This window comes from Somniosus microcephalus, chromosome 2 (assembly GCF_052327205.1).
Source record: "Somniosus microcephalus isolate GS21.2 chromosome 2, FLI_Smic_1.0, whole genome shotgun sequence".
NCBI lineage: Eukaryota > Metazoa > Chordata > Chondrichthyes > Squaliformes > Somniosidae > Somniosus > Somniosus microcephalus.
Window position 1 is genome coordinate 60,899,164 of NC_140988.1, and position 17,809 is coordinate 60,916,972.

The 17,809-nt window shown below is 43.8% G+C and overlaps 1 protein-coding gene and 1 long non-coding RNA gene across 3 annotated transcripts in view; one reads left to right on the forward strand and one right to left on the reverse strand.

Annotated features, from left to right (window-relative positions):
* Positions 1-17,809, forward strand: part of LOC147122719 (uncharacterized) — a 118,302-nt gene that overhangs the window by 34,216 nt on the left and 66,277 nt on the right. The window contains exon 4 of one of the 2 annotated variants that reach the window (XR_015081468.1): positions 10,371-10,852. The exons of the other annotated variant lie outside the window; for it this stretch is intronic. This is a non-coding gene — a long non-coding RNA (uncharacterized LOC147122719). Of the gene's footprint in view, positions 1-10,370; positions 10,853-17,809 lie in introns of those variants that run through there. 2 annotated transcript variants of the gene reach the window in all.
* The window catches only part of adad1 (adenosine deaminase domain containing 1 (testis-specific)), a 165,064-nt gene continuing 157,742 nt past the window's right edge, over positions 10,488-17,809 (reverse strand). Inside the window, exons 10-11 of the mRNA XM_086009729.1 lie at positions 12,519-12,651; positions 10,488-10,604 (exon numbers count right to left, since the gene is read on the reverse strand). Coding sequence (XP_085865855.1) covers positions 10,488-10,604; positions 12,519-12,651 — 250 coding nt within the window. The remainder of the gene's footprint in view (positions 10,605-12,518; positions 12,652-17,809) is intronic.

Sequence of the window (17,809 nt, forward strand, 5' to 3'; positions counted from 1 at the left end):
GAAGCATGGCAGATGCAATATAATGTGGATAAATGCGAGGTTATCCACTTTGGTGTCAAAAACAGGAAGGCAGATTATTATCTGAATGGCAATAGATTGGGAGAATGGGAAGTGCAACGAGACCTGGGCATCCTTGTGCACCAGTCGCTGAAAGTAAGCATGCAGGTGAAGCAGGCGGTTAAGAAGGCAAATGGTATGTTGGCCTTCATAGCGAGAGGGTTTGAGTACAGGAACAAGGATGTCTTGCTGCAGTTGTACAGGGCCTTGGTGAGACCACATCTTGAGTATTGTGTGCAGTTTTGGTCGCCTCATCTGAGGAAGGATGTTCTTGCCATGGAAGGAGTGCAGCGAAGATTCACCAGGCTGATACCTGGGATGGCAGGAATGACGTATGAGGAGAGATTGGGTCGATTGGGCTTGTACTCGTGTAAGATTCGCAAAATTCCCACATTCCCCCCCCCCTCCCACCAAAGGTTATTAATAAAAGGGACCCTGCATGGACAATTTAAAAAGGGTACCCAAAAGATGGCGTCCGCACCTCGTGACCAAAAGCCTGCAAGATTTTAAAGCTTGGACTCTGCAACAGCGCAGGCAGCTTTGGGAAATCGAAACTTAAAATGCATTTCTCTGAAAAGGACTTTTGTGTTTGAAAAATCAGACAGTTAAGCAAACACTGAATATGCATTACGTCAGATCGTAGACAGATCAAACCCAGTTAGGCCTATGCATGAGGCCATTAGTTTGTCCGCATAAATAATCGGAAACAGCTTATGGAAGCCATCAAGGCTGGACAGGCCGATTAGAATGCATTAATGACAATACAATCCGGACATTAAGGCCATCAGGTGCGATAAACGGCCATCTAAAACCAGTTAACTTAGATTGGTATAATCATGTTAAACAGCCCGCCAAAAGTAAAACAATGAACTGACCTGATTTGGCGCGCAGATAGGAGTTGAAGCAACGGGTATAATTGTAGGCCTCTGTAAGCAACCACTCTCTTGACTCTTGCTCTGCTCTCGACTCTGACCTCTTGTTGGGCTTTGGGCTGCCGCCGCCCGTACTCGTGCCCTGGCCTCGTGATGGGTTCTCTCCTCGCTCCCCGCAGTAAGTTTTCAGCAGTCAAGGACATCCATACCAATCGCAGGGGAGGGGAACGAGACCCGAGTCCAAGATCACCCAGGACACCCGGGCCACGAGAGAGGGCAGAGGAAACAAGGCGAAACGAACCGAGACGAAGAGTAAGGTAGACCCGACAAACAGAAAAGGGCAGCAGAAGACGTATTAATTAAGACTGAGCGCCGAGTTATGAGCTGACGCTTGGGGAAGAAATATCTGAGGACAGTGGGACTAAGTTGGCTAGTTGAACACTGCAAATAAGCTGGCATTAAACACGTGTCCACGCCATAACGAATATGCTGGCGTTCTAAGAATGGGTAGGAAAATCTAAGCAGTGAAGACTGCCAACCGTCTCGCTGATGCAACGTTACCACCGACGACCGCCCGAGGGAGAAGAGAACCGATCGCGACGAGACGACAACGGTAGCTGAGAAGAAAGGTGTGTCGCAGCAGCAGCTCCAGCACCGTGCCGAGACCACGTGGCGACGGGGTACCTAAAAGGACAGAAGATCAAACCTCAAAACTCGCATCCGTTAAAGCAATAGGCTTTGGCTTGGTGAGCATGAATTCTGGCCCCTCATAGCTTAATCTAGTTAGGTAGAGGGGGTGGGATAAGGATAAGGGGATTGTTAATGTAGTTGTTGTTCCCTCGATGTGCCGTGTGTTCCCCATTCCCTGTATAAGTATATAACATTTTTGTATTTGCCTGTATTTTATACCAGTAATTTCTCATATCTTGGTTTTCTTACACCAAACCACTTGTCTACTCGAGTTTTCTGTATCGCCGCCTGTACTTAAGTCCGGTGTCTAGAACCCAGGGGTGTGGGAGCGATTCGAACCGCTCACAGTCAGGGGCATAACTGACTGGGTGCAGGCGCCACCCGCCACCCCCTCTGCACTCGCTGGAGTTTAGAAGAATGAGGGGATCTCATCGAAACTTATAAAATTCTAACAGGACTAGTCAGACTAGATGCTGGAAGGATGTTCCCGATGGTCGGGGAGTCCAGAACCAGGGGTCACAGTCTAAGGATAAGGGGTAAACCATTTAGGACAGAGATGAGGAGGAATTTCTTCACCCAGAGTGGTGAACCTGTGGAATTCTCTACCAAAGAAGGCAGTAGAGGCCAATTCATTAAATATATTCAAGAAGGAGTTGGATATATTTCTTGAGGCTAAAGGGATCAAGGAATATGGAGAGAAGGCAGGAACAGGGTACTGAATTTGGATGATCAGCCATGATCTCATTGAATGGCAGAGCAGGCTCGAGGGGCCGAATGGCCTACTCCTGCTCCTATCTTCTATGTTACCCCGGATGTGGTGGAAGACTTCACCTGCGTTGGGTCTTCAGTCTTCGCGTGTCCGCTGATGCGGTCGGGTGCGTATTTGGATTTATCTGGTAAGTACCCAATTTCCTTTGGTTAGGTATAGGGTTTAGAGTTTTTTTTTCCTGAAATCTTACCCAGGGTAGCTTGTAGAGTGGAAACAAATTTGCAAATCTTCGGTTTCTTCCAGGTTGGTTTCTTGTTGGTCAGGGCGGCCCAATATTACCTAGTTGTTGGTAATATTGTTGGGTGTTGGTTTCTTGAGGCCCTTGGTTGCCGCGGTTTTTTTCCTTCCGTTCCGTTCTCCTTTCCTCAAGTCTCAGACTGTGTGTGATGATGATGATGATTAGTACTGTGACTTCTCCCGTGTTGTTGTTCCGAAAGACTACCGTTGAACTGACAAAGCAGGCCTCAATTATACCGTTTGAGGCCTTGCTTATCTGCCCGCCAAATCTTCTCTGGCCCATTGTTAATTTTGGGGAGCTCGTTAACTTTAATAGTTTTAAATTCTTTAGCGAGTTTCGACTTGGTCCCATCTATTTTTAATTGAATTTTAACTGGTTTCGGGATTGCTTCGAAATCGGTTTAAGTGTGTGAAGTGGTTTTTTGGAAATCTCAGTGGTTAATCTGTTGTTTGATTGTCTTCTCCTGCTGGGGTCAGGGGCCCTTTTGTTGATTAGTGGCTTGTACTGTATCATTCATATTTGTGATGGTTCTGTAGTTTTGGTGGGGACTGTCCTTCCGTAGGCCTATTTTCTTTATGCATGAATGCCTGAGACAGTCCAGAACATTCCTAGACAATCTGGCCCATTCCAATACTCAAACTGTTTGTTTTACAGTGCCCCATCCCAACTCCTTTGTCGCAGCCTTCCACAGGCCTGGATATGCCTTTTAAAATAGCCAAAATCCTGGGGTTTTGATTTTAAGCCCCTTTCTGGCCCAATATTCTTTTAAACAGTCCAAAATCTCTTCTTTTCTTGGTTTAGGGGAATCTGTAGAATTTTACAAACCTTACAACCCCTTCTCAGTGTAATACCAACCGTGTGTATCCAGGCTGAAGTTGGCATCCATTATGACATCCAAGTACTGATATGAATAAATAACTGATAAGTATGTATCCCTTCTATTTTGTTATCAATATCTTTCAGGTTCCCTTTTGAGCCATGCAAGGCCATAATAAGGACACCCACTAGCATAAAACATTGTTCAAAATAGTGAATAGAGCAAACCAGACCCCTAGGTGATTCTGCCAGCAACATTATGATCTGTGAAAAGGAGTCCTGTAATATTTTCATAAATACCTGTAACAGATGTTCTAAGACAATTCCTTACGCTGCTATCCACCATATTGAATAGAACGTGTCAGTACACAGCCATACTTCACTCCTCTTTTGAGAGCTAGGTTTAGTGAGTCTCCCATTTAACCTAACTCAGATCTTGTGTTTTATCTGGGATTTGTTACTTGTACTCGCAATGTTTTCAGCTTCATTACGAGAATTGCATGATACAATTTAATATAAAACCTGTTCCATACATTCCTCAAGAAACTGAAATCCTGCCTGTCCTTTCTGATTGCTCCACTATCCTCCAAAGCATCTGATGTATGTGCTATGGTAACTCAAACAACCTTAAGAGCCACTGACATCTGTTACGAATTTTCGGTAGCATCCAGTCTCATTAGGATCCCTCTCCTTGTGGATACTCTGCAATAAAGAGCATACGTGTACCTCAAAGCAGACCCTATCCATCTGCCTCAAAAGGGTAGCTCCACATTCTCACCTAGAACAGATTTTAGGAATTTGAGATGAATACTTTTTAAAAAAAAGATAGATGGGAATGGAGTACTTCAAACAGAAAGCCTCCCCCTAGACCTTCCTTCACTTTTAATATCTTTATCTAAGTAATTTGGTGACAATTGACTGTGGTAAACTTTCAAGACGATGCTAATGCATTAAGAGGATATTCACTAGAGAGTCAAACAACTGCAGAGGGCCGTGGAACAAAGATTACAGAATACAGGAAATACTTTCCTTAACCAGAACGACTTTTTCAATGTCAATGGCTACAATGTAGACCACCAATGAAAAGTTTAAAATAAAAACAGAAAATGCTGGAAATACTCAGCAGGTCAGGCAGCTTCTGTGGAGAAAGAAACAGAGTTAACGGGTTGGATTTTGCGTGGGGTCAGCGGGCGCGATCGATGGCGGGTCAGGTGGGAAAGTGTTTTTTCCCCCCAGCGGGTCAGGACCCAGCTGTCAACCCGACGCCATGCGTCTTTCCCCGATGTCAGCGCTGAGCAGACCCGACATGCAGTGGCGGGTTCACAGCGGGGGACCAATTCAGATAAATTAGTGGCTTGTTTAGAGCCATTTAAGAATGAATTTCAGCTCACCTTCTGCATTTGACAGCTCGCCCACGGGGGTCCTCGCTGCCTGGGGATCACATCTGTCAAGCTGAGGTGGGAATTCAGTGGCCATTGAACCAGCTGTTGAGTTGACAGCTTCAAATGTACAGTAAAAGCTCCCACCTTAGAGATACCTTCCCTCAGCCACAAACTCCTCTTCACTGCATTTCCACAAGATTCATCATGCTGCAAGTCTTTACACAAATCTCCATCCAGTCTGACCTCATTACCTCTCTCACCACTGACAGAATGCTCGTCATCTCTACTTCACCTGCCATCTATTCCATCAGCATGGGTGTCCTTTATACTGTCTCACCTTGGTCCTCTGAATCCCACCACGATCAGCCCCAACGCCAGCAGCACCAACACCACCACCAACCTTCTCCACAATCAACTGATGCTGCACAGGACAGAGGGCATCAGCAGCCGACCACATTGCTGCCCAGGTGGCCAGATTTACTTCACTTGACACTGTACACCCTGGCTGCCACATGATGCGTCAGGTTGGTACCGCCCCATACCAACACCATAAAGCATTCCTACAATGCCCAACCCATTCCATTCACAATCATGACCATTGCGGGGGGTACCGGTATATCTCACCATTCACTGCAACTCACTAAGCCACTTCCAAAGGTGCACACAAATCTGTCCAAGAACGCAGAGTGTTGAAAATAAAGGTTTCAATGTTTGACACATTAACAGAAACTTTACATGAACATTGCATAAAACACCCAAGTGCCTACCATTGTGTGTTGTTAGTTGGTATGATTGCACTAGGAGGAGGGCGAGTGTGAGGGGTGGCTCATGAGATGGGGATGTGATAATGTAGGTAGAGGGGGATGGGAGGAGGTGCAAAGTAAGTTGGTGTAAGGATGTGCAGGAGTAGGATAGGGAAGGCAGAGTGATGGGGATGTGATAAGAGGCACAGCAGGATGAGGTTAAGTGTAGTTTTATACTAATGTTTCGTGATCTACTGAGATCATTGAAATGTTTGCGGCACTGCACCCAGGTCCTCCTGACCATATCCCTGCTTGTGCCTTCCTCTGCAATATGTAACCAGGCTGTATTGCTCTCCTGGGGAGATCTCTTCCACTGTGCTGTGACTCCCTCCATATGCTTATGGAGGGAGTCATGGGAGAACCCGGGTACAGCCCTGCACCTCTGCAGTGCTTGTGTGTTTGCAGCACCTCAATGCTGTAGAACACTGACAGCACAAAATGTCAAAAGGAAGTTGGCCGAGGTCCCTTTAAGGAAACCGGCTGGTGATGACATCAAATGACATCACCAGACCTACTTCCTCTAATTGGCTGGGAAACGAGCTGGGCAAGCTGAGACAAGCCCAATCATGGGAAACACATTTTAGAGGCCAGGATGGAGCCAGCAGAGGGGTCAGGACCCGCCACCGACGTCGCCCGCCATGGATTCGCCGAGGTTCGTAAAATCCAGCCCAACGTTTCAGGACGATGATCTTTCGTCAGAACCTTCAGGTCATTGACCTGAAATGTTAACTCTGTTTCTGTCTCTATATGCTGCCTGACCTGCTGAGTATTTCCAGCATCTCAGATTTCCATCATTTGCAGAATGTTGCATTTGTATTAATGAAAAGTTTAAAATGGCTGCTGTTGAAACAGCAGTGACCCAAGGAAAGATCCATATATAGGGTCACCTTTAAGGAAAAGGCCTGTTGATTAGATATGGATTCTAGTTTCATATGAAGTAAGGCTTATCAGAACCTAAGAATATCACTGACACTGGTTTATGTCAGCTTGATGCCTCCCTTGTACAGCTAACCATTTTAAAATACATTTTTCAACACTTCTAAATATGAATATATAATTTATATATCACTCTAAAAATCTTCACTATCATTCTTTGTGCATCCTGTCGGAAATAAAATGTATTCACACAAATTTAGTACGCATAAGTCAACCTGGTCTTTATGCACCTCCTGGTGGTCAGTTTTAAGAATGTCTGGTGTCAGTCTTGCACACCGACATCAATTAGGAGCCCTGCCACAACAGAGGCTGAAGTTTAGATTGCATTGACGTATATAGGTTAATTTACAATAGGGACTAATTCTTAAATGCTGCGAAAAAAATCAAGGCATAAGCTTATAGAATGGAATGTTGCCAACTGTTTATTTGTGAAACTATTTTATTTAGCCTTAATAAAGTAAACACTAACTAATTACTAGAATAGAAAAACAAACTCCTCCAATTACTATACCATCCCCCCTCCCTCTGAGGTAGGACAATAAGAGGGCATAATTATTTTGGACAGTCATTGCAAATCTAATAATAAACTTACATAAGAACTGTTTGCACATCTTAAAGGCTCACAAAAATTGTATTTGTGAATCTAACGTTCAGCTACTGCATGTTCCTCATAGACTGTCAGCACATTGAGTAAATTCACACTGTGCCTGTGACTAAAGCAAACCATAGCCTTACAGTAATGAATACCTTTGTTACCGTAACAGTAATTCAAGCAAAACAAATATTAAATGAAAATAAAGATTTAAACACTTTTAATTTGTTTACCACATCTCCCCCCACGTCGCTTCCCCATTCTAGTTCTCTTCAATATTTATTATTTTAACTCTCACTTGGTGTGACCATTTAGTCATCCAAACACAACTGGGCTCTGCAAGCCGCTGCGGAGTTTACTGACCCAGTAGCAACTCTGCCTGATTGGATGCATTTTTATACAGTATATCAAGGATAGACCTGCTTGTGTAATAGATGTGACCATGTCTTTACACTTTGGACTTCCAATTTGCTTAAAAAAAACCTTTCTGATCAGTTTTCAGTCAATACTACTACTTTTTGGAAATTGCTCCCACTTGCAAAATGGGCAGAAACCCAGGAAGGAGAAAACAGGTTTGGAGAGAGGCAGGTTTCTTGGGAAATGGGATCTTACATGAAGAAAAATAAAATTGGCTTCTGGCTATCATCTAAGATATGAAGATAGACACAGTCGCACCACAGATAATAATCAGGTCAAGCCTTGATATTTCAGCATCAAACACAAGCGCAAGCACTGGATGAGCTACACTGCAAGCAGCAATTGTATCAAAATTGGGCGAGACAAGATAATTTATCCACAGAGCATTAAAGGTTTAAGTATAACTACGTTTCAGTTTGCAATTCAATTTTTTTCTTGTACAATCAACTATCTTGCAAATCAGGATTTATTACACTTTTGCAATCCTGCTGTGCTTATTTTCATAGCTCTATGAAGCTTGAAAGTAATAATGGGATGATATGAGAATGCTGGATTTTGAGTGACCTCTCCCTCAAATTTCAAATATCTTGTTTTCTCTTTCTGGGGCTAGGTTCTCTACCAATCAAAGGCAAGGATCGATTGTTCACCCTTCTCTCTTAGAAATCCTTCTGTGGGCTGTTTATGGGACCATAACAGGCGGTTTTTGTCTGAAGCCAATGCCAGTATCGCTCTGGGCGGCCAAGAAATGAGGCTCCTTCTGACTTTCCCTACCCTGACCGGCAGTGAAACAACCGGGTGATTTTCAACTGCTGTCTGCCGGTTTCTCACCTGAAAAACGGGTAGCTGACAACTGAAAATCGGGGGACACCTTGGTCAGCTCACTACTGCCCAAGGCCTGGCTGATGCAATTTTTAGGCCAACCTGTAAACTGGCGAGCAGTTCACCCACCTGAATCAGACGGAAGGCTGCTTAAAACCCAGATTGCATTTTTCAGATACAAATGCGTGGAGCATGCACAAGACTGCCTCCCCTACCCAGCCCCCCACCCTCTGGCGCCCTGCCCCCCCAACCACCCTGTCCACTGTCAGCTGGCTCAGTGTGGGTACTGGCCGATTTCCCACCCTCCTAGATCTAACAAACTGCAGTGGAGCAGTTTCCACCCTTTGCTTCAGTGAACCACAGCGGAGATCAGGAACTCAATGGAGTATGTGCTCAAATTATTTTTCTACATTTTGTACCAGAAACATTTTAATAATACTCTACCTTCCTGGCAGGCAATCAAATTAATTTCTCGTGCAAAGTGTAGTTGATTACCTGTCAGGAGGGCAGATAGGGTGGAAGCTGGGTGTTTCTTTTGAGGGAGGAAAATTAGGAGCATTACTACTAGGCTGACCTGCACTTTGACAGCCAAGAGCAATACTGGCAATGGCTTGGATGCAAAGCTGCCTGGCCTCTCAAATGCAGAGAAATGCGGCCTGCGGAGGGATAAGATAAGATGACTCTGTGCTCAATTTGAGGGCGCAAAGACTCACATTTCAGTACACCCATATCATAAGGACTTTACAGTTACTGGTATTAAGGTCACAAATATGATTTTTGTGAGCCTTGCTTTCAGTACAACATTACATGGAAGCTAACAAAAATAGAGGTCTGAATATTCTATGGTTATAACTGATTATATTCTGAACATTATACTTCAATGGTGCACAACATATGGTAGTGGGCTAAATCTGTCCCATCAGACTTTTTGGACTGATGCAAGAGACCACATCAACTAGTTTGATTGGCCTTCTATATTCCTGAAGGCATCTCAATAATATATGTTGGCTACAGCAGTTTCAACAGCCTAACACATCATGAATTAGCATTCTCATACGATCATTTCTGGAACCATTATCTCCCTATAAGGGCTGGGGGTACAGATAAGATACATTGACAAAGGGAAGAAATAAAGTGAAAGGCTGTTCTGCTACTCTACTAAATTGAATATATTGGTAGGACTTACATGAGTACTTGCTATACTCTATTCTATGAGTTTCTCATCTTGAATGTACCATCATGGGAGGTATCCAGTGGAAGCTAGGCACTTCCCCACAGTAGAAGCTTGGTTAATAAGCCATCAAGTTTCTGGTGTACTCAGTCACTTGAATAAATCTAATCGTGTTTACTTTTGAAGGCGGCTACATTCTTGTTTGCGGTCAAAATAGTTGTGCAGTACTCCTCTACTTGCTACATCGTGGAAAAATAAGCTACACATCTAACTCTATGACATAAGAATCAAATCTCCTATTTCAAACCACATATATATTTTCAGCCACACTCATTTTCAAGTGCAGAATTGTGTCTTTGGTGCAAACAGTGCAATTGTTTTAGTGTAGGCAGGGCAAGCAAATATTTAGAAGTTTCAGTTGTCGGTTAATGAACTGTGTATTACTCTTAGTAACTACTCCAATACTGCACCAATGAACCAAATAGGATGTTGTATAAGAATAGTCTATTTCACAATCAAATAATAGTTAGAATTTTGGCCAATGTTATCTACCATGTTATTTTTCTGCCATGGTACTTTTACACCAAACATTAGTAACAAAAACTGTTCTTGTTCAACCTCAGACTGCTTTTGCATACCTGGCCAGTGAGCACTAACTCTCAATAGGGGCCTGCTTTTCAAGAATGTTTTTGAATCCAAAGGGAATTATTTAGGTACAAATAGTTCTATGATGGAATAGATACTCTAGAGTGAATTAAAACACAAGTGACATCCTAAACTTTCATTTGCTCTTTGCCCATTATTCCAGCAAAAAACCTGTTGGAATCTCAACTAGAACGACAGTATACAGCAGCCTTCTGATGATGAAAGAAATGAACTGTGCATTAATGAGTTTACAATCAAGATTTTCCCTCAGCATTTCTCCTCATTGCATATGGAACACTTCTGCATTTGGATTCTTGACCAACCAGGTACCAAAACCATGATGCACCAGCGATAATTTCAGCAAACCTTTTGCTTCTTGATATGATTTTGCCATCATCTGGAAGGAAATGAAAAATGAAAGATGAAAAGACGAACATGAATGCTGGAAATCTGGAGTAACAACAGAAAGTGCTAAAAATGTGCAGCAAGTCAATCAGCACCTTCAGCTTTGATGAGAATGAGACTCCAGCCATTTATCAAGGGTGGGAATTCCAACAGATTTGACACTACTTTCAACACCATTTAAAATAGGGCACAAACTGACACCAATAGAACTATCCCTCCATAATAAAAAAAAACCTCCAAGCCCATGTGTTTGGCCCCTACTACTTCTTGTTGTTTCACATGATGGGGAAAAGCTTATAATGGGATGTCTAGTTTGGCTATCCATTTGATGGCCTCCTGAAATGCCGAGTGGAGAAATGAGGTACCTCCCGCAACAGATCTTAGTGGGCAGGTTGATGTGATGTGTTCCATGGTCTGGGATGCATGGTCACAGTCACTCTTCGGGTCGTCCCTCATCTTCCACTTGTGGAGCAGGTGGCGGCATCGTCCGTGCCCTATGTGGATTCGGTTGAGCGCTGTCCACTGTCTTCGAGGGAGGACGAAGTCAGGGACCTCTGCTGTTGGGTCAGTGATGAGGTGTTGGTTCTTTATGTTGCATGCGTCCCATGATTCCATCCATCTGGATAGCAGGTCGATACCAGTTGCATGAATATTGGCTGCTGTATCCCAGAATGGCCAGCGATTTTAAGCGCTTTCGTGGTGGGTTTTTTAAGTCTTCGTGAACAAGAAGGTCGATGTTACTCATGATTTTTTCCATCTCACGGAGCACAGTGGCGTCACGGCGAATGGCAGGTGGGGCAATGTGGTACAGCACCGGGAGCCACTCAGTTGGAGTGGACTTGAGCATCCCTGATACTGTCCTCATGGCGGCGTTTAGCAGCACATCCACTACTTGCTATTCTCCATGACAAAAGAACATAGAGAACCTGTATAACTATTGAAAACAAGACTTGAGCCACGCACTACTGTGGAAGGGATGGACCGTTAACTGCAGTACATTGTGAGGGGATCAGTTCAGAATCCTCAACGGCATATATTTCACCTCACGCACACTTCACAAATTCCATCCTATGGATGGGATTGCAACTAAATAAGCACTCGACTGCACACGTTATAGTCATGCACTTCATCCTTCATTGACAAAGATCGTAGAGGCCACTGAGACCACAATAGGCCAAAACAGTCCCTAAACCAAACCAATGCTTAAGTTATCTGCTCCCAACAGAAGAAGGACCCCCATAGACTTGCCCAGTTCTTGCTTTCCACTGCCAGTTCAACACCAGTAGAGTTTATGTACTGTCCAAACACTACTTTCACCCTCTGTCTAGTGGGTCCCTTGACTCACCCAATCCATGGCTTCCACTATCAAAACAGATTTTAATCCTTTCAACTGTTAATATTAAGTGTTAATGAAATGTGGAGAACTTTGCAAGATCTTCACTGCATATCTTTACGTACCATGTAATGTAACTGTTAACATGCCACAGCTGAAGAAAACATGTGAATTTTGCTGAATTCAATAAAATCCTTTTAAAAAGATCTAACCTTAAGCACTTTCCATGGGGAACTTGTGTATGGGGGTTGTCTTCATCCCCTGCTGCCAATGGAAAAATAGGCTCACCATTACCTTGTATCACTATAGATACAAATTTTAGAGCTAGTCTCAGTAACTCCTTACATTCAGTTAAATTAGATAGCCATTTCATCTTTAACATGTATTATGTACACATTGTTGCAAAAAGTGTTTGATTTCTACCAAAGCAAGTTTGGCCTGAACTTGTCATTACATAACTAATGCTGGAAATGTTGTTAGGTGTAGCAATCTAATATGACATTTTCTGAGCCAAAATTATAGTTAGTCTAAATTTGACTGTGAGATGTTTCCTTAACCAGAAGGTAACTTTACCTTTGCTGCATGATATGTCGGAATTGCAGACAAATCTTCTCTATTTGCTTCTTTAGCAACAAGATAGAAGCGACTCAGCATGGCTGCTTTGCATAAGCGACTGGTCATGGAGGTACCACTTTTAAATGGTGAGCTTAAAAACACAATAAATTCCACCTTTTCAAAAGGACAATAAATATGGCTAAATCAACTAATTAGCACTGCTTCTAAGTTTAATATTCAAAACGGGTTTGCTTCAGTTGATAAAATTAAGTTAATCATATTAGTACAAGTTCAGCTCTGTGCAAATCTTCAAATAATGACCCAAATTGCTGGAATGGCGCATCTCGCGGCGAGTAATGTGAACTGGACTTTTAACCTTACCCTTCAGAATGCACATATTTGCACCACAAATTGCTGGAAATACACATTATGGCGCATCTGGGACCTCATAAACATCGTGCCCAATGGTCCAGCTCCTTAACCAATGGAACAAAAGGATAGAGAAACAGAGCAAATGGCGGAGAAGAAAATAAGGTAAATTAGAGTCAAATAGAGGGAAACAGTGGATTAAGAGAGAAAAAGAGACTGAAAGGAAAAGTAAGAAAAAGAAGAGGATATTGCAACACAGGTGTGTTTGGGAATTATTGTATTAGTCTGTGACAAGTTAATAATGAGTGAATGGCAGAGTAGTGCGTAAAAAATGATTGTCTTCCGACACAAACAGGAGTGTGAATGGCAGGACTGGCACAAAAATACGGGCAACAAGCATTTTAAAAACCTCTTGGAACAATTCATTACCTGCTGGAGTGAGACTCCACAGCTTCATTTGTTCCCTTTCATGGCCTCCAAGGTTGTTTCATGTCAGGACCATAAATTAGGCCATTAACAGGGTCCTTATGACATGAATTACCAACCCTAAATGGCAGCGGCGAGATTAATTTGCATTTACGGCACAAATCCAGCAATTTCTGGACATGCAATTAAATTCAATGGCGAAGCTCAAGGCGCGGTTGAATTTTTTTGGTTTTGCCAAGGCCCAATGACAGAGCGGCACAAATCGTCCAACTGCAGAACGGCACAAATCATCCAGCAATTTGTGGAGAATTGGAACTCATGCCGTATTTCTTCCTCGCCACAAATTGGTGGATCTTTTGTGAACTAATAATGGCGGGCACCGTTAATTCACCATTATTTTTGCAGCAATATCAGGGCCACTGTAACCAAAATGCAGTTTTTAAATCAACAGCAATTAGAATTTGTAGCCTTACAAAGGAACATTCCCACTGCTTAGCAGAAAAATAATCGTGTTTTACTGGTGTAATATTCCTGTTCTAATAAACAGCATTCCATTCCCAACTTACCATGAGCAACAACAGTAGACATTTGCTAGTAAAAATATAAAAACATTCCTGGAGGCTTCCATTACACTTCAGGTGTAACAGTTTATGAAACATATACAAATTTGTGTGTCAAACTTTCCTAGCAATAGAAAATGCCTTCTAATTAACCAACAGGATGTTTCACAGCAATTAGCTGTCAATCGATTTCAGTGATTAGACCTCGAGGCCTAAGGGACAGGCTAGGATGAGAGATTCACCTTAGCAGTAGAATGAGACATTGTGTAGTACATAGTATAACACTCCTATCCTTACAATACAACATATTCTCCAATTTACTGAGAGCAACCGGGAAGACCAGCCTAACAGGAAAGCACTGATGCTGCTCAGAAAACTGTGGCCTAGAAATCCGTGTTCTCCACGTGAGTTAATGGCCACTGAAAATACCCACAACGCTAAGGAAAATAAATTCGCCTGGGGGGGGGGGGGGGGGGGGCTGGAGATTGGCGGCACAGCGCTAACCTTCCATGCAACGACCTCCTGGTGGCGTTAGTGGAGACTGCCGAAGTGAAGTTCCTGTCCTGAAGTGGCGTTCGAACTTCGCACAGCCTCTGGGAGTGAAGCTGTGGAGCCCGCAAGGAATTGTGGGCAATTAAAAGGGCAATGCACTCAGAACTAATAAAAATTAAAATGCAGGGAAAAATTGAGTTTTCAACCCTTACTGCCTTTCAAAAAACAATTTAACATTAAAAAGTCCAAAATGCGATTATTCATTTCTTGAAGCTGAATTCCCTTCCGAACCACAAAAAATGAGAAAAGTGCTTCAGCACCAACACAAATGGCTCAGCAAGCCAGGGAAGGGGTCTCGCACGCAGCACTCCAGCTTTGTGCAGGGAATCAACACTGCAAGACAGGTCCTCTACCCACAGGGGCCATGAGGCCCTCAAGAAAGGATGTGGGACTACATTATCGAGGCCGTCACTGACAGCAGTGTCGCCCCCACCACCTGGCTCCAGTGCCCAAAGAAGCTTCATGACCTCAGACCACTGGTTAAGGTCAGTGAATGCATCTTCAAAAGCCGTCTCCCACCAACTGCACCACTAGCCTCACACACTGCTCAATGCACGACCCCCACCCCAATCATTCATTTACCAACAATCTGCACCAATCACGAGGCACACCTCCCATTCCCAGCCTCATCGCACCTCCTTGGAGGAGATGGTGCAGGCCATTCTTGAGCCCTTGGCCAGCGGAGGGGCTGAAAGGATAAAAATGCTGGTATCCTCGTACATTATCCTCCTTCTGGCATGCACCTCTTGCTTTCCTGCCCTCCCCTCACCAAACTCCACCCCTGTGCCTTCCTCATTTCACAAACCCAAGAAATGCAGACTGCCCAGCCAGTGGTTGACCAAGAAGAGGGAGAGGAGGAGGAGGAGGAGGAGAAACAACACGGTCACTTGATTTCACACTCCCAGCCACCAGCTCCTCAAGGTTGACTAGCAAGGCCATGTGCAGTGTCTCCCACTGAGAGTCAGCAGCCTTCCACCAGCCATGCTGCAGCCACTGGGGTAGTACTACGTGACATCAGTAGGATAGGCAAAGGCACACATAAGGCAGTCAACTAAGGGAATGCACAAGGGTGATGAGTTGATTTCTTGTTGTCATATTGGATGGATAGATGGATAAAGTTGGATTGGAAAGTCTGTTTTGTGGTGGCTTTTATTTCAACATTGTGGCCAAGAGGACACTGTGATGGTCAGTAACAGAGGGAAGGTAAGGTGTGGGACAAATGTTGAAAGGGGAATTGGGATTGTGGTCACTGGGACAGCAGGCATTTGACTCCATCCCAGATATCCAGCCAGAAACAGGCTGTCTGGGTTGCATCCTTCCTTCGGCTTCTTCCTCTTCTGTGTCTTCCTCTTTACTCTAAGCGAATGCTGTAAATTGGAAATGACAGCATAAAATGCTGTAAAAACTCAGCTGGTCAGGCAGCATCTCGACTTGAGACGTGAATTCTGTTTCTCTCTCCACAGATGTCACCTGACCTGCTGAGTATTTGTAACATTTTGTTTTCTGAGGCCTTCCTTTACCATCCAAGGCCTTGAAAGTGTCCAGCAGCACTCCCTAACAAAATTAATAAACTTTTTAAATCTATTGCAGCAAGTCACTACTTCAATAAAATCAAAAGAAAACCCAGTCCAAAAGCTTAAATCCAAACTTACCTGAAAGATGTGTGTACCCCTTTAATAGGTGTTGACATCCAGGGTCTAAGTTCAGAGTGGTGACATTAAGTCGGCGTTGCACGTCGATTAACATCACCATGCCGCAAATTTTGTTCCCAGGACACTGCCAGTTACCGGCAGCACAAAGGGAGGAAGGAAAATGCCGGTTGTCGCAGGCTGCTGCCATTTTTTCGCCATTTCATGGCGTTTCAGAGTGGCGGTAAGTAGATGAATTTCTAGCCCTGTCTGTTTACAAAAAACCCAAAATCTTTTTAAGCACAGTAGTGTTTTTCTCATAACTAAGTAAATATTGGAAGACCGAAGCCATTGTTTTTGGTCCCCGCCACAAACTCCGTTCCCTAGCCATTGACTCCATTCCTCTCCCTAACATTTGTCTGAGGCTGAACCACACTGCTCACAACCTTGATGTCATATTTGACCCTGAAATGAGCTTCCGACCACATATCCACGCCATAACTAAGATCGCCTATTTCCACCTCCGTAACATCATCCGTCTCTGCCCTTACCTCAGCTCATCTGCTGCTGAAACCCTCATCCATGCCTTTGTTACCTCTAGACTTGACTATTCCATCGCACTCCTGGCTGGCCTCCAATGTTCTAACCTACGTAAACTTGAGATCATCCAAAACCCGTGTCGAGGTCATCCAAAACTCAGCTGCCCTTGTCCTAACTTGCACCAAGTCCCGTTCACCCATCACCCTTGTGCTCATTGGCTCCCAATTAATCAACGTCTCAATTTCAAAATTCTCATCCTTGTTTTCAATGCCCTCGCCCCTCTCTATCTCAGTAATCTCCAGCCTCACAACCACCACCCCCCCTCCCCCCAAGATATCTGTGCCCCTCGAATTCTGCCCTCTTGAGCACCCCTAATTGTAATCGCTCAACCATTGGTGGCTGTGCCTTCTGTTGCCTAGGCCCTAAGCTCTGGAATTCCCTGCCTAAACCTCTCCACCTCTCTTTCCTCCTTTAAGATGCTTCTTAAAACCTACCTCATTGACCAAGCTTTTGGCCATCTGCCCTAATTTCACCTTATGTGGTTCGGTGTCAAATTTTTTGTCTTCTAATACTCCTGTGAAGCGCCTTGGGATGTTTTACTATGTTAAAGGTGCTATATAAATACAATTTGTTGTTCTAACAAAATTAGGGCTCATTCCCTGCCAGGTTGCCCTACGGCATCTCTGAAGTAGAGTAGCCCATGGCTCCACTGGAAATAATGCAGGCCACAACTTTGGACTACTGAGAGAACTGGTCTGATCTGGCGTCATTGACATTACTGGTTGAGAATTTGAAATTGTGTCTTCCTGCACCTGAGAAAATTGATGCTTAAATACCAAACAAAATTTTGTATTTTTTTCTGTTAAATGGGGCAGTACTTTGAACATAATGTACTCCAATAATTTTACTTACCTTTAAGTACAGCCATTAATCCATCACACGCAGGAAACTCTCTTTTAACCGGCACCTAAATAACCGGAAATCTCTTAACCGGCAAAATTCAGGAGTAGGTATACTTCATATTAGTGGCAGTTCCTGGATCTGTGGCTGTGTAACTGGGGTTCGTGCACTAAGCAACAGGGATGCTTGGTCTGTGGCCGGAGTTCCTGCACATGTTGCTAAGCAACAGGGAAGCCAAGATTTGTTGCTGTGTACGGAGCTCTCGTACCTTTTAAACTATACCTCTCTGTAATCCAGACTTTTTGATAAACCGGCACCAGGTCGGTCCTATTGG